We start from the raw sequence: 19,147 nt of genomic DNA on the forward strand, positions 1-19,147 counted from the left end.
TTATTTAACATGTGTTACATTTATTTGGATTATATATATATATATATATATATCTCCAAAAGATAGCAGGGCAGCATTCCTCACTTCAAGTGATGCAAATGATTCAGGTGCCAGCGTTTTCCCCTGGGTCATGAGGTCCAAACACAATCCAAATAAATGTAACGCAGCACTCCTTAGATAAAAAGTGAAAAAATACAAAATTTATTCAACATGTGTTACATTTATTTGGATTATATATATATATATATATATATATATATATATATTTAGGGTTTGACCGATATAAATTTTTTAGAGCAGATACCGATAACCTGTGAACTTTCAGGCCGATAGCCGATAACCTATACCGATATTCTGTGCATTTAATTAAAAAATATATATATAAATTCTGTTATGTCGTTCACCACATAGGAGATTTTTTTAAAATATATTTTAATAGTTTGGACTTTTCAGACGTGGTAATATGTGATATGTTTATTTATTTATTGTTTATATATTTTATATGTAAAATTGGGAAAAGGGTGATTTATACTTAAAGGGAACCTGTCACCAGGATTTTGTGCATAGAGCTGGGGACATGGGCTGCTAGATGGCCGCTAGCACATCTGCAATACCCAGTCCTCACAGCTCTCTGCGCTTTTATTGTGTTATAAAACCGTTTTGATCAATATGCAAATGAACCTGATATGTGTCCTGTATCCGGAGATGAGTCCAGCGGAAAGGAGCCCAGCACCGCCCTGCGTCCTCCGAATCTCCTCCTTGCTGGCTGATGTCACAGAGCTGGAGCTCCGAAATCTCGCGATGCGCGAGCTAGCGCATGCCCAGTGTCGGCATCATGTTCATTCCCTGTGCTGGCATCAGCACAGGGAACGAACTACGCATACGCTAGCTCGCGCATCGCGAGATTTCGGCGCTCAAGCTCTGTGACGTCAGCCAGCAAGGAGGAGATTCGGAGGACGCGGGGCGGTGCTGGGCTCCTTTCCGCTGGACTCATCTCCGGATACAGGACACATATCAGGTTAATTTGCATATCGATCAAAACGGTTTTATAACACAATAAAAGAGCAGAGAGCTGTGAGGACTGGGTATTGCAGATGTGCTAGCATTTTATTTAATCTCCGGTAATCAATACAAGGCCTAAGACCACCATCCTTCTTTTTAACAAAGAAAAACCCTGCTCCCATAGGAGAGACTGAAGGTCTAATATGCCCTTTAGCAAGGCTCTCCTTAATATAATCTTCCATAGCCTTGTGTTCGGGCCCTGAAAGATTATAAATTCGTAGCGGCCATCTAGCAGCCCATGTCCCCTGTTCTATGCACAAAATCCTGGTGACAGGTTCCCTTTAATATATTTAACTATTTCCCCCCCTTAGGGGATAGAACCTGGGATCTTTTAATCCCTTGTCCTATTCACCCTAATAGAGCTCTATTAGGGTGAATAGGACCTCACACTCTCCCTGTGCATAGTGCACACAGCAGCAGGGAGCTTACCATGGCAGCCAGGGCTTCAGTAGCGTCCTGGCTGCCATGGTAACCGATCAGAGCCCCAGGATTACACTGCTGTGGCTCCAATCAGAAGCTGCCACTGCACCACCAATGAAGAGGAGGGGAGAGGACCCTGTGGCTACTGCCACCAATGATTTTAATATTGGGGGGTGGGGGCGCACTGCACCACCAATAATTTTAATACTGGGGGGTGGGGGAGGGGGCGCACTGCGCCACCAATGATTTTAATACTGGGGGGCGGGCGCACTGTGCCACTAATGTTTTTAATACTGGGTAGGGCGCACTGCGCCACCAATGATAACGTTTAATACAGGAGGCGGGTATATATATTACATTTAATATATATATATATATATATATATATATATAATACAAAAAAGGGCAGCACTCCATAGTAAAAATGAAAAACCTTTTATTCACCCATGTGGTACAGCAACGTTTCAGCTCAGCAATAGAGCCTTGCTTGAGAAAGGCTCTATTGCTGAGCTGAAACGTTGCTCTACCACATGGGTGAATAATGTGAATAAGGTTTTTCATTTTTACTATGGAGTGCTGCCCTTTTTTGTATTTTATGTAATGGGTAATTGCTTATTCCCATAGGGCACTGCACCCGCTTATTGCTATTGTCTGTGCTGCCATTTTTTCTTATTTTTTATATATATATATATATATATATATATATATATATATACCCTTATAGAGGACCTTTCATGGGTCCAGACATTATGAAATAAGTAGGGGGTTGTCTGGACCCATGAAAGGTCCTCTTTAAATTAAAGTGTATTAATATTATTATACATAGCAGAACAATGGCCCACATTTACTCATGTAAGTGCATCTAGATTTTGGCGTAAATGGCACCAAAAAGTGGCATCTCAATGTGGAGAAATTTTCTGCACCTAGTCTGACAAGTGAGCGTGGCTTGATGGAAAGGAGGAGTACTCTAAGATGTGCCGCTTTGAGTCAAAATTGCGCACCATTCTAGCATAAATATCTGTTTTGAAGTAAGCCAACCAATAGCTGGTATAGAGTTAGACAAGTGCCTATCATCTGGGCTGAGCCTCTGTAGGTCAACTTTACACCTGTGTGTATAAGGAGAGCAGTGTATAAAATCCATGATAATGCTCTGAACAAGGCTGCTCTGGTCTGCAGGATGGGAAGCTGCAGGCAGGCTCTCAGTTCTCATATCCCGCGGACGAGCAGATTTAAGATCACATTATTGAGGTTGATCAGAAACCTCTACTAGTTCATTAGAAGCAGACATAGAAATGTTGACTGGGGGACAGTCTACAGTGCATCGAATGTGGGAGAAGATCCTAGCAAGCAGTGCCTGCCCCTCCAGGAGCTGAGTCATGAGAAAGCTGGAAGTGTAGAGGAAACTGTAGTAATCTTGAGGTCATAAATACTGTTATTACTGAAGTCAAGTACATACAGTAAGGATTATTCTGAAATGTCACCTGCCGATCATCTGTCTAAGGGGGTCACAGCACTTGCGCTGCGGTGAATGGGATGAGCCGTTGTAATTACCCTGCATCAGAACTATAATGTCGATGGCTTGCAGATAAACTTTGAAGAGGAAACAGTGCTGCACGGCGGGGGTGCTTGAAGTCAGACCCCTGCTGCTCTGATATTGATAACCTATCCTGAGGGTAGGTCATCAGTGTCATTAGAGCACACAAAACCTTTAAGCTTTTATATATAAAAAAATATATATTGCATTGACCGTTAAAGGAGTTTACTGAGATCTTCTGTTCCTCTGGCTAGGTCATCAGTCATCCGACACCCAGGACCCCGCCGATCAGCTATTTGAGAAGGCACTGGTGCTCGCAATTGCACCGCAGCCTTCTTTCAGCTCACCAAGCACAGCGCCGTACATTGTATAGCAGCTGTGCTTGGTATCGCAGCTCAACCCAATTCATTTCAATGGGGCTGAGCTGCACCTAGGTCATTTAACCGATGAATGTGACGTCACATGGCCTAGACAAAGCTGTGACAAAGCCGGGGTCCTAGGTGTCAGACTCCAACAATCAAATACTGATCTAGAGGATAATCATCAGTTAAAAAATATCATACAACCCATTTAAAATATATGACTACAAGGTTTGAATTATCTTTGATTTCAGATGATTTTGAAGTATTTTGAAATATTACTCTTTAGCAGGTGCTATACTTTAGTATTTTGTATACGTTTTGTATAATGTCAATGCTCTCTCTTTTGCAGTTACATTATTCGAAGGTACTTTTACCAGATTTGATTTTGTGACATGAACTCTGCTTCAAAATACAGTTTAATAAATGCAATTAATTGGTCTTGATGTATTAGCTACAGCGATAAAACAATATGACCCACTTTGACATCCTTTTCATTTTCAGGCTGTGGGTGATGACTGTAAATGCATTACAACCTTCACTAAAATTGGCTCGGAGTCATAAGTACTCTCAGAATGATCTCATGATTGACCCTTTAATTGTCTTGCGCTGTGATGCCCGAGTACTGAGGTTAGTTTCTACTTGCTTCTTTAAGGTATGATTTGTTGGCCTGTGCAGATTTATACAGTTCCATAATGCTTTTTCTCTGTTGCCAGATGCCCACCTCTAATGGATATCACATTACACATGCTGAATGGCTACCTTTTAGCATCCAAAGCTTACCTGAACTCTTATCTTAAGGAAACTGCAGACCAAGATATTAAATCTTCTCCCAGTAATGCAATGGCAACTCTAACAGGTCAGACAGAAACTATGGAGGTTACTAGAGAAGAGCTAAAAAATGCTCTGCTTTCAGCCCAGGTAACATTGCCATCCTCACCTGTTAGTGTCCTTGCTGTCTTGTATCCTGTGCGCCCCCTATTTTAATAAACATGGGAAATATATCTTATTAGGATAGTGCTGCAGTGCAGATCTTGCTGGAGGTCTGCCTTCCATCAGAGGACAAAAATCAGGAGCAGCTGGAAGAAGACAGTCTGCTGTGCAATCTACGAGAAGTACAGTGTCTCATATGCTGTCTCCTGCATCAGATGTTTATAGCGGACCCAAACATTGCAAAACTTGTTCATTTTCAGGTATGTATGACGTTTCATAGGATAACAGATCCTGCCACCTCAAGATTTATAGATTTGCACAGCTTGCTTGTTTAACAGTGTGTACATTGCCTTGTGAAGGGACTCTGACTCTGAGAGGGACCCTCTTGTCCCTTACAACCTGGAATTAAAATTGATTTGGTGGTGGTGGGGGGGGGGTTAATCCCTTTAGATTTATGCATACCCTTTTGAAGGTACGAAATATTTTTTTACTGTGACATAAACAGTAACTTAGTGTGTGTAAGAAGCCCCCTCACCCCCATGAAAGCCAATACTTTGTTGGGTCCCCTTTTGTCTAGGGCTGCAGTAAACGATTACTAAAATAATCGAGTATTCTACCGATTATTTTTACGATTAATCGAGTACTCTAATAAAAAAAAATGAATTATAGACTGTTTTCCTTTATAAAAACTCATCAGACCCCCTGCCATCAGTCCCCAACACCCTTCGTTCCCCCCAGTGGCATCAGCTCCACTATCCCCCAGTGCCACCAGCTAAAACTCTCATCAGATGAAATGATGATCGGACACGTCCAGCATCCACCTCACATCAGGTCAGAGAAGTCTGCGGACAGATCTCCAGAATGGAGAGGATCTAGAAAGCATTCTAAGCCATTTGGTACTGCTCAGGGATTGCTGACACCGTTCCTGGCATATCTCTATAGGGCTGAGTGGCCTCTGCATGGGCTGTGGTTTCAGGTAACCTATAGACAGGGCCAAACAGGTTTAAAGGGGAACTCCAGGAGAACGATCATGCAGCGATGGCCTGGAGCCACACCATAAGCTCCATTCATTCTGTAAGACAGGTTGTCACACTGGAGCCCTGTGACCCCGCACACATCTATGTCAGAAGGTTGTTCAGGCCGGAGCCCCCCTTTAATCAGGAGGCTTTGAGGAGCCATCAACATATCAGACCCGGTCCTCCGCCAATATGCAGGGAGGAGGACACAGCCTCCCTCCATGGCTGGTACCTGGTTTCCAGTCTCCGGTCCGGTGTCCCAGAATCCCGGATGGCTTTGTTGTCTCCGTGAACCCAGCTAGCCAGCCGTGCCAGTCAACGGTGGGCTCTGGTGTGGACCGTGTCCCTCCCAGTATAATCCCCTAGTCCACGGGCCGCACCGCCCTGTCGCTGCGTCTCTTTTCTCTCAGGTTGCGGTTGTCAAGTGTAGCTGCCAGTAACCAATCACAATCCGGAGCACCAGGACCCCAGGCAGAGCTGGCTGCAGATTAGCCTGAGAGGGTGTGGTACAAATGATGGGGATGTGAGGCGGGTCACGTGACCACTGGAGTGAGACGCTAAGAGAGGCTTGGTTATTATACTGTCTGGGAGAAGCATGTGACCACGGAGCGGTGAGTAATAGCAAGCGCTTCACTCCTGCTCCATGGTCACATGACACAAACGAATCCTCAATGCAAAAAATTTACATCAAGGATTTTTTTGTGTCCATTTACTTGATTCAATCGAGTAATCGTTTCAGCCCTAGGTATGTCTCTATTAGCTTAGCACTTCTAGACACTGGGATTTATTCCCATTCTTCCAGGCAAAAGTGCTCCAACTCCTTCAAGTTAGATTGGTTGCATTGGCGTACAGAAGTCTTCAATTCATACCACAAATTCTCAATTGGAATGAGGTCTGGGGGTTAACACAGGGCCGATCCTAGGGTCACAGGCGCCTGGGTGCAGAAATATTTCTGGCGCCCCCCACATGGGCGTGGTTATCTTACTAACTCCTCCCCTTTACAATGTTTCTATGGCAACAACTTCAGCCCCCAACTTCAGCCCCACCAATTTGCTTTGACAATAACTTAGTCAACGGCTTTGACAAGTCAAAATAAATGTCATGTGCCAGTAGCCAGAGCCCCCCCATATCATGTGCCAGTAGCCAGAGCCCCCCATATCATGTGCCAGTAGCCCCCCTTATGTGCCAGTAGCCCCCCTATGTGCCAGTAGCCCCCCTTATCATGTGCCAGTAGACCCCCTTATCATGTGCCAGTAGCCCCCCTTATCATGTGCCAGTAGCCAGAGCCCCCCCCCCATATCATGTGCCAGTAGCCAGATCCCCCCCATTATCATGTGCCAGTAGCCAGAGTGCCCCCATATCATGTGCCAGTAGCCCCCCATATCATGTGCCAGTAGCCCCCCATATCATGTGCCAGTAGCCCCCCATATCATGTGCCAGTAGCCAGAGCCCCCCCCTTATCATGTGCCAGCCCAGTAGCCCCCCTTATCATGTGCCAGCCCAGTAGTCCCCCCTTATCATGTGCCAGCCCAGTAGTCCCCCCTTATCATGTGCCAGCCCAGTAGTCCCCCCTTATCATGTGCCAGCCCAGTAGTCCCCCCTTATCATGTGCCAGCCCAGTAGTCCCCCCTTATCATGTGCCAGCCCAGTAGTCCCCCCTTATCATGTGCCAGCCCAGTAGTCCCCCCTTATCATGTGCCAGCCCAGTAGCCCCCCTTATCATGTGCCAGCCCAGCCCAGTAGTCCCCCCTTATGTGCCAGCCCAGTAGCCCCCCTTATCATGTGCCAGCCCAGTATTGTACCTATATAAAAAAATAATACACTTATACTTACCTCCAGCAATGCGATGCGATGCAGGCCGCCTCTTCCGTCTGTGTCCCTCGCTATACGGCTCAGGCGACGCGATGACGTCATCGCGCCGCCTGCACCGGCCTCTGATAGGCTGCCAGCACTAAGCCGGCAGCCTATCAGAGGAACAGGAGGGGACACACCTCTCCCTCCTCTGCCGCAGCACAGGCATCTGTATTGCCGTCCTGAGGACGGCAATACAGATGACTATGGAGATGAGCGCTTCCGCAATGGAGGCGCTCATCTCCTGCTCTGCCCTGCCGCCGGCCGCGGCCGCCCCCACTTGTCACCAGGGCCGCGGCCTTGCGGCACTCAGGCTTGCCGGCCCACCGGGAAATTTCCCGCTATCCCGGCAGGCCAGTCCGGCCCTGCGCTCGGCGCCTTTCGGGTGACAGCGCTGGGGTGCGGGGCACCCACTGCACCCCGTGTAGGATCGGCCCTGGGTTAACAAGGCTGTTGTAAGACACTTAAATGTTTACCCAAAACCCTCTAGTATAGCTATAGCGTTATTTAGGTTCATTATCCTCTTGCAACTTGAACCTCTGTCCACTCCAAAATTTCTCTCAGACTGAAACAAGTTTTCCTCAGAAATTACCCTGTATTTTCTGCCATCCTTCTTTCCTCCAATCCTGACCAGTTTTCCAGTCCCTGTCGACGAGAAGCCTCTCTGCCACATGTTGCTGCTACCACCATGCTTCACTGTGGGAATAGTGTTCTTGGGTGACTAGAAGTGTTGAGTTGCAGAGCTGGTGGAAGGGGGTTCTGACCACTGTTCCATAAAGTCCAACTCTGTGGAGTTTATGGCTTGTAGTGGTCCTTTGGACAGATACTTCCATCTCATCTGTGGATCTTTGGAGCTCCGTCAGTGTTTTCCTTGGTGTGTTTGTAAGCTTGGTGGGCGGCCTTTTCTTGTCAGGTTTGTAGTTGTGCCATATTCTTTAAATTTTTTTAAAATAATGGATTTAATAGTGCTGTGTGGGATGTTCAAAGTTTGGGATATTTTTTTAACCCAACCCTGATCTGTGCTTCTCCATAACTTTGTATGTGTCTTGTTTGGACAACTCCTTGGTCTTCATGTTGCTTGCTTTAGTAGTGTTGCAGATGCAAGGGACCTTTCAGAAGAGGAATTTATACTCGCATCATGTGACACATCAGGTTACAATTTAAAGGGGTTATCCAACCCCTATAATAACACCCCCTCCCCCCCCAATGTCTGGGCCCCTCATATAGATTATACTTACCCTGCTCCACGACACCCACGCCGCTCCTGATCTGTGCATGGCCGCTGCTGCATCTCCCTGTCACGCGGACCAAAACATCCGGCGACGGTGGGAGCAGCCAATAGCAGGCCGCAACGGGGACTAGCCTCCCTAATATCGCGGGTGCTGGGTAAATATAATCTATATGAGTGTCCTGGATATTGGGTAGTTCATTAGGGGTTGGATAATTCTTCTTCTGATTATTATTGTGTATTAGTTAATTATATATTATATAAAGCCAACTTATTATGTTGCAGTGTACAGCAAAGATCTTCAGTTCATGTTCTACAGGGTCTAATTTTTTGTCTACACATTGGTCCACATATATTATTCATTTTATATCAGTTTTTGCTTCAATTGCGCTGATTTTTAAAAGTGCATTGAACATGCAACACAGATACACAATTTTTTTTTTTTTGCCTTTCTCTAAAAAATTGTTGGTTAAACATGGGCCTGGTTTTGCAGTAGACATTTATCATATGGAGTAATAAAAAAAAATAATATATATATGTATATCTATATAGTCCAGAAAAGGAACGGCACTCCTTTTGAATGGTAAAAAAAATAACTCCTTTATTCACCCCCGTGCGGTGCAACGTTTCGGCTCAGCACTAGAGCCTTTTTCAAGCTTGAAAAAGGCTCTGGTGCTGAGCCGAAACGTTGCACCGCATGGGTGAATAAAGGAGTTATTTTTTTTACCATTCAAAAGGAGTGCCGTTCATTTTCTGGACTATTATTGGGGTAAGAAGTATTTTTCCTTGAGAACAAGCACCCACATTTTTCTCATCTAGTTGGTGCCACCATTTTTCTCTAGTATATATCTTTATATATATCTATATACACACACACGGCTTCTCAATGCAGGCATAATAAGAAGTTCAAACATGCAGACATTTTCAGATGTACCATATTTATTAAGAGGTGTGCAGTTTTTAATACAATTTTCTTCAACTACCGTATCCAAATACACTGGCGTACAGCAATACATGTGGGGCATTTTTTCTTTGGGTCGTTTCATAGAAAGCCAGTTGATACTGAAGTATATAACACCATTGATTGAAGGTAAATTGAATTAAGTTATTTCTTTTTTTACCCTTTCATTCAGGGTTACCCTTGTCAACTTCTGCCTCTGACAGTTGCAGGAATCCCATCAATGCACATCTGTCTTGATTTTATTCCTGAACTTCTCGCACAGCCAGAAGTGGAGAAACAGGTAAACACGAGTAATTTGTCTTTTTCAGTGCATGACTTATGTACATTAGCCCGAGCAAGAAGAAAAGAAACGCCAATATGCTACTGCATATTGCAGTCAATGAAATAAATTTTGGAAATATTCTCACACACGCAGACATAGTTATACAAACAATCATTGAAAAAAAATAACGCACCAAGAAAAAGTTGGAATTGATTTAAACTTTGTGTGTGAATGTAATGATGATACATATAAGTGATTACAATATTAAAATGAAAGGATACATTTATTGAGGCTTAGTACCTTGTTGGGCTCCCTCTAGCCTGGATACAAGATGAGATACAGTTGGGCATGGAGGCATACAGATTCTGTATAGTATCCTGCAGCACATTTGCCCACAGATTTTACAGCTGATCCCATAAATGCTTGATTGGTGATAAATCTGATGACCGTGCAGGCCAAAGAAGTGTTGTAATCTGGTGGAGAAATTCCAGGGAAACCCTTGCTATGTGTGCGGGTGAGCGCTAACCTGATGAAAAATACCAGTTGGAAGCCCTGCCATGAGAGGCAACACGTGGCCACAGGATATCCTGCACACATTACTGAGCTGTTAGTGTTATGACATCATTACTAGGGCTGAGCGACAATAGTTCTGCAGATCATCACACCAGCAGTAAGAGCACTGCCATTCCACAGCAAAGGCAGGATTGAAGTGCTCAATACGAGGCCTCCATATTCTAACCTGACTGACGTCAGATCCCAAACAGAACATGGATTTATCTCTAAAGACGATATGGTTTCAGGTCATAGCAGTCTAGGTTTCTCGCCCATATTCCTTGGGGGACACAGGAAACCATGGGGTATAGCTCTGCTCCCTAGGAGGCGTGACACTAAGTGAAAGCTGTAAGCCCCTCCTCCATCAGCTATACCCTTCAGCCTGGAGAGAGAGACTACCAGTTTTTGCTTAGTGTCCAAGGAGGCAAGACACTCCCTGCTTAGGCAGGGTTGCTTTCCTATAATTTTTTATTTTTGCGTTATTTGTTGTTTTTAATTCGGTTTTTTTCTACTTACAGGGACAACAGAGGCGCACTAGACCCCTCTGTTTTCTCCCGGGGTTGAGTCGCGCCAGTGCCGGTAATACCGCACTGCCGCCTCCCCCACAGAAGACAAGGTGGACCAGGGCAGCCTCGCTCCCCTGCGTCCCGCCAGCTCAAGGGTCGCCCGCACGCCAAGTCCCTCCCCCGGCTTCCTGCCACTGCGGTGCCAGTGGCTGAAGGGGCGACCCTGCTGGATGGATTGAGGGCGAAGACAGCGTATGGTGAGAGTGGCTGCTCCAGCCTCCCCTTTCCTCCCTCCCACCGCTGCTACATCTCTCCGTGGTGTCCATCAACCCCCCCCCCCCCTCCCCCATGGGCATATCGGGGCCGGCAACTTTACCGGCCATCATTTGGGGGGGACTTCGTTCTGGTGTTGCAGACCCAGGACAAGGTGGTTCTTAGGGGGGTGATTACCACTTCAACGGCAGGGCAGTCAGGGGGACGGCTGTATGAGGAGTCGTCACATTCAGGCGGGGGGCCGCTTACTTGGCGCGAACGGCACCTTTTCATGGCCGGCACTTCATCTACCTAGGGGGTTAAATCATTTTGCCGCGCGCGCGCGGCTCTGCTTCAGCGCGGCAAGGGGGGGGGGGGCGGAGCTTCCTACATGCGCTCCGCTACTTCCTGGTTCGTCGGGCTCCACATCTCAGGTGCTGCGTGGAACTCTCTCTGCCGTCCGATCCTGAAGCTATTCACCTCCGTGCCTGCCGCCTCTCCTCCACAGCCTCCCTTCAGTCTGCTGCCCTTGCTGTCTGCCGCTTGCATCATCTGGGTCTGGTAGGACTGTTAACCCCCTCCGTGCCACCAGTACTGTTACTTGGGTGTGATCCCCGTTTTTTCACCTGGGGTCTCCCACTTTAAGTGCAACTTTTTTTCCACCATGTCAGACCCTTCTGCAGCTGCCAAGCCTTGGTACCATGCCTGTACCGCTTGTAGGGAAGCCTTTCCCCGGGGGCAGTCTGATCCGCACTGTCCTGCATGCCGAGCTCCACCGCAGCCTCAGTCGCCCGCTGTGTCGCTCCCTGCTTCCTCTGACCCGCCTGACTGGGCTAGATCCCTGTCCCAGGCCGTGGAAAGCCTCACTCATGTCGTGGGCCGCCTAATAGACAGGCCGCCTACCCCGCAGGACGCCACTCTTACTGTCGCGCCCTCCGGGTCCATCGCTTCTGCCGCTGCGGCGGGTTCACCCTCTCTTAGTGACCCTTCCCGAGCTAGGCACTCTCAGAAGCGTTTTAGAGTAGAGCGAGCCTCCTCCTCGGATGCCTCCCTCTCCCCGCCACGCGTGCGCACTCAGACGGGCCTCTCCTCTCCAAAGGATTCGCTCTCTGAAGGTGAATTGGCGGTTTCAGATTTGGAAATGGACTCGGCCCTGCCGTCCAAGCTAGCCTCAGCGATGGGTCAACTCATCTCTGATATTCGTGACACCTTTAAGGTGCAAGATGACCCCCCTAGCTCTGACGCAGCTAGCGTCTCCTTTATCAGACCCAGGCAGGCCTCAAAAGTTTTTCCAATCCACTCTGATTTCTCCTCCGTGGTGTCTAAGGCTTGGGCTCGCCCGGACGCCCGTTTTGTCAACCCCAAGAAGCTGGACATTTGCTATCCTTTTCCGGCCGATGTCGTGGCCACCTGGTCGTCCCCACCCAAGGTGGACCCCCCTGTGGCCCGTTTGTCAAAGAACACGGCCATCCCTGTTCCCGACGGGTCCTCTCTTCAGTCAGCGGAGGACCGTCGCATGGAGACCCTTTCCAAGGGCATTTTTGCTGCCTCCGGTTCTGCCCTCAGACCGGTTTTTGCCTCTGCTTGGGCAGGTAAAGCAATTTCTGCTTGGGGTGCGCAGCTGGAGCAGGAATTGGACTCGGACGTCCCCATCCAGGACCTACGTTCCTTGGCCCAGCTTATTATTCGGGCCGGGAATTTTGTTTGTGAGGCCTCCCTTGATGCGGGAGCCCTTATTGCACGCTCCTCCGCCCTGGCGGTTTCCGTCAGGAGGGAGCTCTGGCTGAAGGTTTGGAAAGCGGACGCTGCCTCCAAACGTTCCTTGGCGGGGCTACCGTTTGCGGGTTCCCGCCTTTTCGGGGTCCGCCTAGACGAGCTTATTTCGGAGGCCACGGGTGGTAAAAGCACCCATCTTCCTCAACCCCAAGCCATGGGCGCCCCCCGCGGACGCCCCGGTGCGTCTCGTTTTCGGTCCTCCCGCAGGAACTCTGGGGCTCCCCCCGCAGCTGCCGCTTCGGCCCCTCCCCAGGATAAGCGTAGGAAGCCGTTTTTTCGGGCGCAGCCCTCCTGGCGCAGGCCGCAGGCTGCCCGCACACCCGCAGCAAAGCAGTCCTCTGCCTGAAGGCGCGCCCCCACCCACCCGGGTGGGGGGCCGGCTCCTCCTTTTCAGGGACATCTGGATGGCTCACGTCTCCGACGCCTGGGCTCTCGAAATTGTGTCCTCAGGATACAAAATCGAATTTGCGTCCTTCCCTCCAGATCGGTTCTTTCGCTCCCGCCCCCCGCGGGACCCGAAAAGCGCGGCTGCGTTCTCCGCGGCTGTTCAAGCCTTACTGGACAGGGGGGTGATTACCCCCGTTCCTCTAGAGGAAAGGTTCCAAGGGTTCTATTCGAACCTCTTTGTAGTTCCCAAGAAGGGAGGTTCGGTGCGGCCCATTTTGGACCTCAAAAAGCTCAACCGTTTTCTCCTCCTTCGACGGTTTCGGATGGAGTCCCTCCGTTCCGCGGTGGCTTCCCTGGAGCGGGGAGACTTCATGTCTTCCATCGATATACAGGATGCCTACCTCCATGTTCCGGTAGCCCGGTGTCACCATCGCTTCCTCCGATTCGCCGTGGGGGACCTCCACTTCCAATTTGTCGCCCTTCCCTTTGGGCTGGCAACAGCCCCCCGGGTGTTCACCAAGGTCCTGGCCCCGGTTTTGGCCTTACTCCGTTCCAGGGGTGTTTTTCTGCTACCGTACTTGGACGATATCCTCATCAAGGCTCCGTCCCTTTCTCAAGCGGTTGCCAGCGTGGATCTCACTCTAGAGACTCTGGCGAGGTTCGGTTGGGTCATCAACTTCCCCAAGTCCTCCCTTCCCCCCTCCAGACAACTGGTCTTCCTGGGAATGCTTTTAGACACGGGAGCGGCGGAGGTACGTCTTCCCTCGGAAAAACGATTGACCCTCCGCCGGGCGATTCGGGGTCTCCTTCTCCACCGTCGACCGTCCTTCCGCTTCTGCATGCGGGTCTTGGGGCAGATGGTTGCCTGCTTCGAGGCGATCCCATTTGCGCAGTTTCACTCCCGCCCTCTCCAACGGGCGATCCTCTCCTCCTGGGACAAATCGCCGCAGTCTCTGGATCATCCCTTCCATCTATCGCCTCCGGTGCGGTCATCTCTCCGCTGGTGGTTACAGTCCCCTCTTCTGGGCAGGTCCTTTCTGCCGCTCAACTGGTTGGTGGTTACAACCGATGCCAGTCTCTTGGGCTGGGGAGGCGTGTTTCCTCCCCGATCCGTCCAGGGCATTTGGTCTCCATCGGAGTCCAAACTCTCGATCAATGTCCTGGAGCTGAGAGCGGCCCTTCTGTCTCTGCGACACTGGACTCATCTGCTGAAGGGTCATCCAGTTTGTGTGCAATCGGACAACGCCACGGCCGTGGCATACATAAACCACCAGGGGGGCACTCGCAGCGATGCGGGAGGTCACCAGCATTCTCCGTTGGGCGGAAGCCCACGTCCCGGCTCTATCGGCAATTTTTATTCCAGGGGTGGACAATTGGGCGGCGGACTTCCTCAGTCGCACCACTGTCGACCCCGGCGAGTGGTCTCTTCACCCGGAGGTATTCGAGGCCATTTGCCTTCGTTGGGGCATACCGGACGTGGACCTCATGGCCTCAAAATTCAATCACAAGGTCCCCGCCTATCTGTCCAGGGCCAGGGATCCGGGAGCTTGCGGAGCCGACGCCCTCGTTCTTCCTTGGCGAGGCTTCGCGCGCCCATACATATTCCCTCCCATCCCTCTCCTGCCCAAGGTCCTTCGGAAGATAGCGGCGGAAGGCGTCTCGGTGATTCTGGTCGCTCCGGACTGGCCCCGCCGGTCTTGGTATGCCGACCTCATGCTGCTCCTGGCAGACGCGCCCTGGCCGCTGCCCGCCAGGGAAGATCTTCTCTCTCAGGGACCGATCTTCCACCCGCGTTTAAGGTCCCTACGTTTGACGGCGTGGTTGTTGAGACCACCGTCTTGACACGTAGGGGTTTTTCTGCGGACGTCGTCCGCACCATGATCCGTGCCCGCAAGCCGTCCTCTTCTAGGATCTATTATAGGACCTGGAGGACCTATTTGGGGTTCTGTGCCGATCTGGGGATTCCTCCGCTCCGCTTTTTTCTCCCCACTGTTTTGTCCTTCCTGCAGAGCGGACTCGCCCAAGGTCTGGGTCTTAGTTCTTTGAAGGGTCAGGTGTCTGCGCTGTCCATTTTGTTTCAGCGCCCACTGGCCCCCCTTGGTCCTGTCAAGACCTTCCTTCAGGGCGTGGCTCACGCGGTTCCCCCGTACCGCCCTCCGGTACCGCCCTGGGACCTGAACCTGGTTCTCTCAGCGCTCCAGGCTTCTCCTTTCGAGCCTCTGCGGACGGTTTCCTTGCGACTTCTGTCCTGCAAGGTTATTTTCCTTGTGGCCGTCACCTCTCTTCGGAGGGTGTCCGAATTGGCTGCACTCTCCTGTCTGGAACCTTTCCTAGTGTTCCACCAGGACAAGGTGGTCCTTCGTCCGGTCCCTTCCTTCCTTCCTAAGGTGGTCTCCGCCTTTCATCTGAACGAGGACATCGTTCTCCCCTCTTTGTGTCCTTCCCCTTCCCACCCCCGGGAGAGGGAGCTTCATCGCCTGGACATTGTCAGGGCGCTCAAGGTTTACCTGGAGGTGACCAGCTCTTTCAGGCGTACTGACTCGCTCTTTGTGGTTCCGGAGGGGTCGCACAGAGGGATGGCGGCGTCCAAAGTTTCTATCGCCCGTTTGGTCAAGATGGCTGTTACTGAGGCTTATCTCGCCAAGGGCAAGGTTCCGCCCCTTGGTGTTACCGCTCACTCCACTAGAGCGATCGGAGCTTCCTGGGCTCAGAGGAATCGGGCTTCTACGGAGCAGATTTGCAAGGCGGCCACGTGGTCCTCCTTGCACACTTTCACCAAGTTCTACAGGGTGCATACTCATGCGTCGGCTGACGCTGCTTTAGGCCGTCTGGTGTTGCAGGCGGCAGTTGATTGATGCCTCTGGTGTTGGTCTAGTTGTTCTGGTCCCTCCCTTCTGGGACTGCTCTGGAACGTCCCATGGTTTCCTGTGTCCCCCAAGGAATATGGGCGAGAAAAGGAGACTTTTGTATTACTTACCAGTAAAGTCTCTTTCTCGCTCTTCCTTGGGGGACACAGCACCCACCCTTCATTTGGGTTTACAGTTGTGGTTCCGGCTTGGTTGCCCCCGTTGGGGCTTGACAGTTCTTTTTTTCCGGTTGGTGGTTATCTTTCACTACTTGGACACGCAACTGGTAGTCTCTCTCTCCAGGCTGAAGGGTATAGCTGATGGAGGAGGGGCTTACAGCTTTCACTTAGTGTCACGCCTCCTAGGGAGCAGAGCTATACCCCATGGTTTCCTGTGTCCCCCAAGGAAGAGCGAGAAAGAGACTTTACTGGTAAGTAATACAAAAGTCTCCTTTTCTCATTCACAACTCCACTGTAAACAAAGGCGACAGTGGTTGGTTTTCAGTGGCAGGACACAAGATGGGCAAAATTACAACAAATTTTCTTCTGCTCAGTGCATGGAAATGTTCCGGGCAGGGAAAGGGTGTGTAATGAAGGAGCCGTCTACGTCTGGATGGTGGACAATGAAACTGTAGATGCTACTCTTGCTTGTCGGGGGATCAAATAACCCTCTCAACTGGTGGTCTGTCTGGGCCATCCGGAGCATGTTCACCATGTGTGCATGCCCTCATGTAACCACTGCTCACAACACCTGCTAACAGCTAGGTCAGAATTTGTTGAACTGCTTCTCTCAGACTGTCAGGCCCCCTCTCTAAGTCTGTCATCTGGGCAAAAACAATCTCTCATCAAAAGTTACACTACCCAAAAGTAGCCTCTGAGAGCCTTTTTTAGGGCAGTGTAGGAACCTCTTTTTGCAAGACCCATTGACTAATCGGACCATACTTGTAATCATTTACATATCTACCTGACATAACCGCATGCCGAGTGAGTCCTTGTTTAATTATAGTATACGCTTTTGATATACACATCATGCACTGCTCAAAAAAATAAAGGGAACACTTAAACAACACAATGTAACTCCAAGTGAATCACACTTCTGTGAAATCAAACTGTCCACTTAGGAAGCAACACTGAGTGACAATCAATTTCACATGCTGTTGTGCAAATGGGATAGACAACAGGTGGAAATTATAGGCAATTAGCAAGACACCCCCAATAAAGGAGTGGTTCTGCAGGTGGTGATCACAGACCACTTCTCAGTTCCTATGCTTCCTGGCTGATGTTTTGGTCACTTATCCAGGATGGCACATCAATGCGAGCTGTGGCAAGAAGGTTTGCTGTGTCTGTCAGCATAGTGTCCAGACCGCGGAGGCGCTACCAGGAGACAGGCCAGTACATCAGGAGACGTGGAGGAGGCCGTAGGAGGGCAACAACCCAGCAGCAGGACCGCCTTTGTGCAAGGAGCAACAGGAGGAGCACTGCCAGAGCCCTGCAAAATGACCTCCAGCAGGCCACAAATGTGCATGTGTCTGCTCAAACGGTCAGAAACAGACTCCATGAGGGTGATATGAGGACCCGACGTCCACAGGTGGGGGTTGTGCTTACAGCCCAACACTGTGCAGGACGTTTTGCATTTGCCAGAGAACACCAAGATTGACAAATTCGCCACTGGCGCCCTGTGCTCTTCACAGATGAAAGCAGGTTCACACTGAGCACATGTGACAGACATGACAGAGTCTGGAGACGCCGTGGAGAACGTTCTGCTGCCTGCAACATCCTCCAGCATGACCGGTTTGGCATTGGGTCAGTAATGGTGTGGGGTGGCATTTCTTTGGAGGGCCGCACAGCCCTCCATGTGCTCGCCTGAGGTAGCCTGACTGCCATTAGGTACCGAGATGAGATCCTCAGACCCCTTGTGAGACCATATGCTGGTGCGGTTGGCCCTGGGTTCCTCCTAATGCAAGACAATGCTAGACCTCATGTGGCTGGAGTGTGTCAGCAGTTCCTGCAAGACGAAGACATTGATGCTATGGACTGGCCCGTTCCCCAGACCTGAATCCAATTGAGCACATCTGGGACATCATGTCTCACTTTATCCACCAACGTCATGTTGCACCACAGACTGTCCAGGAGTTGGCAGATGCTTTAGACCAGGTCTGGGAGGAGATCCCTCAGGGGACCGTCCGCCACCTCATCAGGAGCATGCACAGGCGTTGTAGGGAGGTCATACAGGCACGTGGAGGCGACACACACTACTGAGCCTCATTTTGACTTGTTTTAAGGACATTACATCAAAGTTGGATCAGCCTGTAGTGTGTTTTTCCACTTTAATTTTGAGTGTGACTCCAAATCCAGACCTCCATGGGTTAAAAAATGTGATTTCCATTTTTTAATTTTTGTGTGATTTTGTTGTCAGCACATGCAACTATGTAAAGAACAAAGTATTTCAGAAGAATATTTAATTAACTCAGATCTAGGATGTGTTATTTTTGTGTTCCCTTTATTTTTTTGAGCAGTGTACATTTATATAGCATGTATGAATTTGGACATAGTTATAAGAAGGCAATTACTAATATATGTATTTTATTATTACAGATATTTGCAATCCAACTTCTTTCACACCTATGTATTCAGTATGCATTACCCAAATCTCTCAGTATGGCTCGTCTTGCTGTAAATGTAATGGGGACACTTCTCACAGGTATTTATTTTTATTTTTTTGTAAATGTAGTGTGTCATTATTGTTGACTTCTTGCATACAGTAGAAGATACCAAATGATGCCCCCTTCTCTAACATTGCTTTCTTCTCTTCAAATATTGGCAGCTGCTGCACTATACAGCCTTTACTGCCCGCCCCATCTGCTATATTTATTCTGTACATCTTACTCTTAGTACTAAGAGTCCTCTGCCTGTTATATCTCTGCTGTCTGTTCCATATATCAGGAGAAAGCAGTTTGAAACTGAGAGCTGTCAGTAAAATTAGTAATGTATGCAGAGGTGGAAGTCTGTGAGGTTCAGCCTGAATAACTGCAAAGCATTGGGTAATGGTGAAGCAAGCCTGTCGCCACTAAATGAAGTGCAATCTGCAGGCATCATTGTTCTATAGCAGCAGAGGCTGAGCAGATGGACAGTTTTTTGGGAAAATTGTAAGCAAATCATGTAATTTTATACATTTACATCTCTGCTCTTTCTGAGTTCAGTTG

The 19,147-nt window shown here is 49.3% G+C and overlaps 1 protein-coding gene and 1 long non-coding RNA gene across 2 annotated transcripts in view; one reads left to right on the forward strand and one right to left on the reverse strand.

Annotated features, from left to right (window-relative positions):
- INTS2 (integrator complex subunit 2) overlaps positions 1-19,147 on the forward strand; it is a 44,201-nt gene that overhangs the window by 21,810 nt on the left and 3,244 nt on the right. Inside the window, exons 18-22 of the mRNA XM_040424675.1 lie at positions 3,880-4,005; positions 4,092-4,296; positions 4,389-4,568; positions 9,537-9,644; positions 18,540-18,645. Coding sequence (XP_040280609.1) covers positions 3,880-4,005; positions 4,092-4,296; positions 4,389-4,568; positions 9,537-9,644; positions 18,540-18,645 — 725 coding nt within the window. The remainder of the gene's footprint in view (positions 1-3,879; positions 4,006-4,091; positions 4,297-4,388; positions 4,569-9,536; positions 9,645-18,539; positions 18,646-19,147) is intronic.
- On the reverse strand, positions 9,660-18,566 carry LOC120995452. Its single transcript, XR_005777594.1, has 3 exons — positions 18,556-18,566; positions 11,164-11,165; positions 9,660-9,845 (listed from the first exon to the last, which is right to left on the reverse strand). It is a non-coding gene; the product is annotated as an uncharacterized LOC120995452 (long non-coding RNA).

The sequence above is a fragment of the Bufo bufo genome, chromosome 3 (genome assembly GCF_905171765.1).
Source record: "Bufo bufo chromosome 3, aBufBuf1.1, whole genome shotgun sequence".
Taxonomy (NCBI): Eukaryota; Metazoa; Chordata; class Amphibia; order Anura; family Bufonidae; genus Bufo; species Bufo bufo.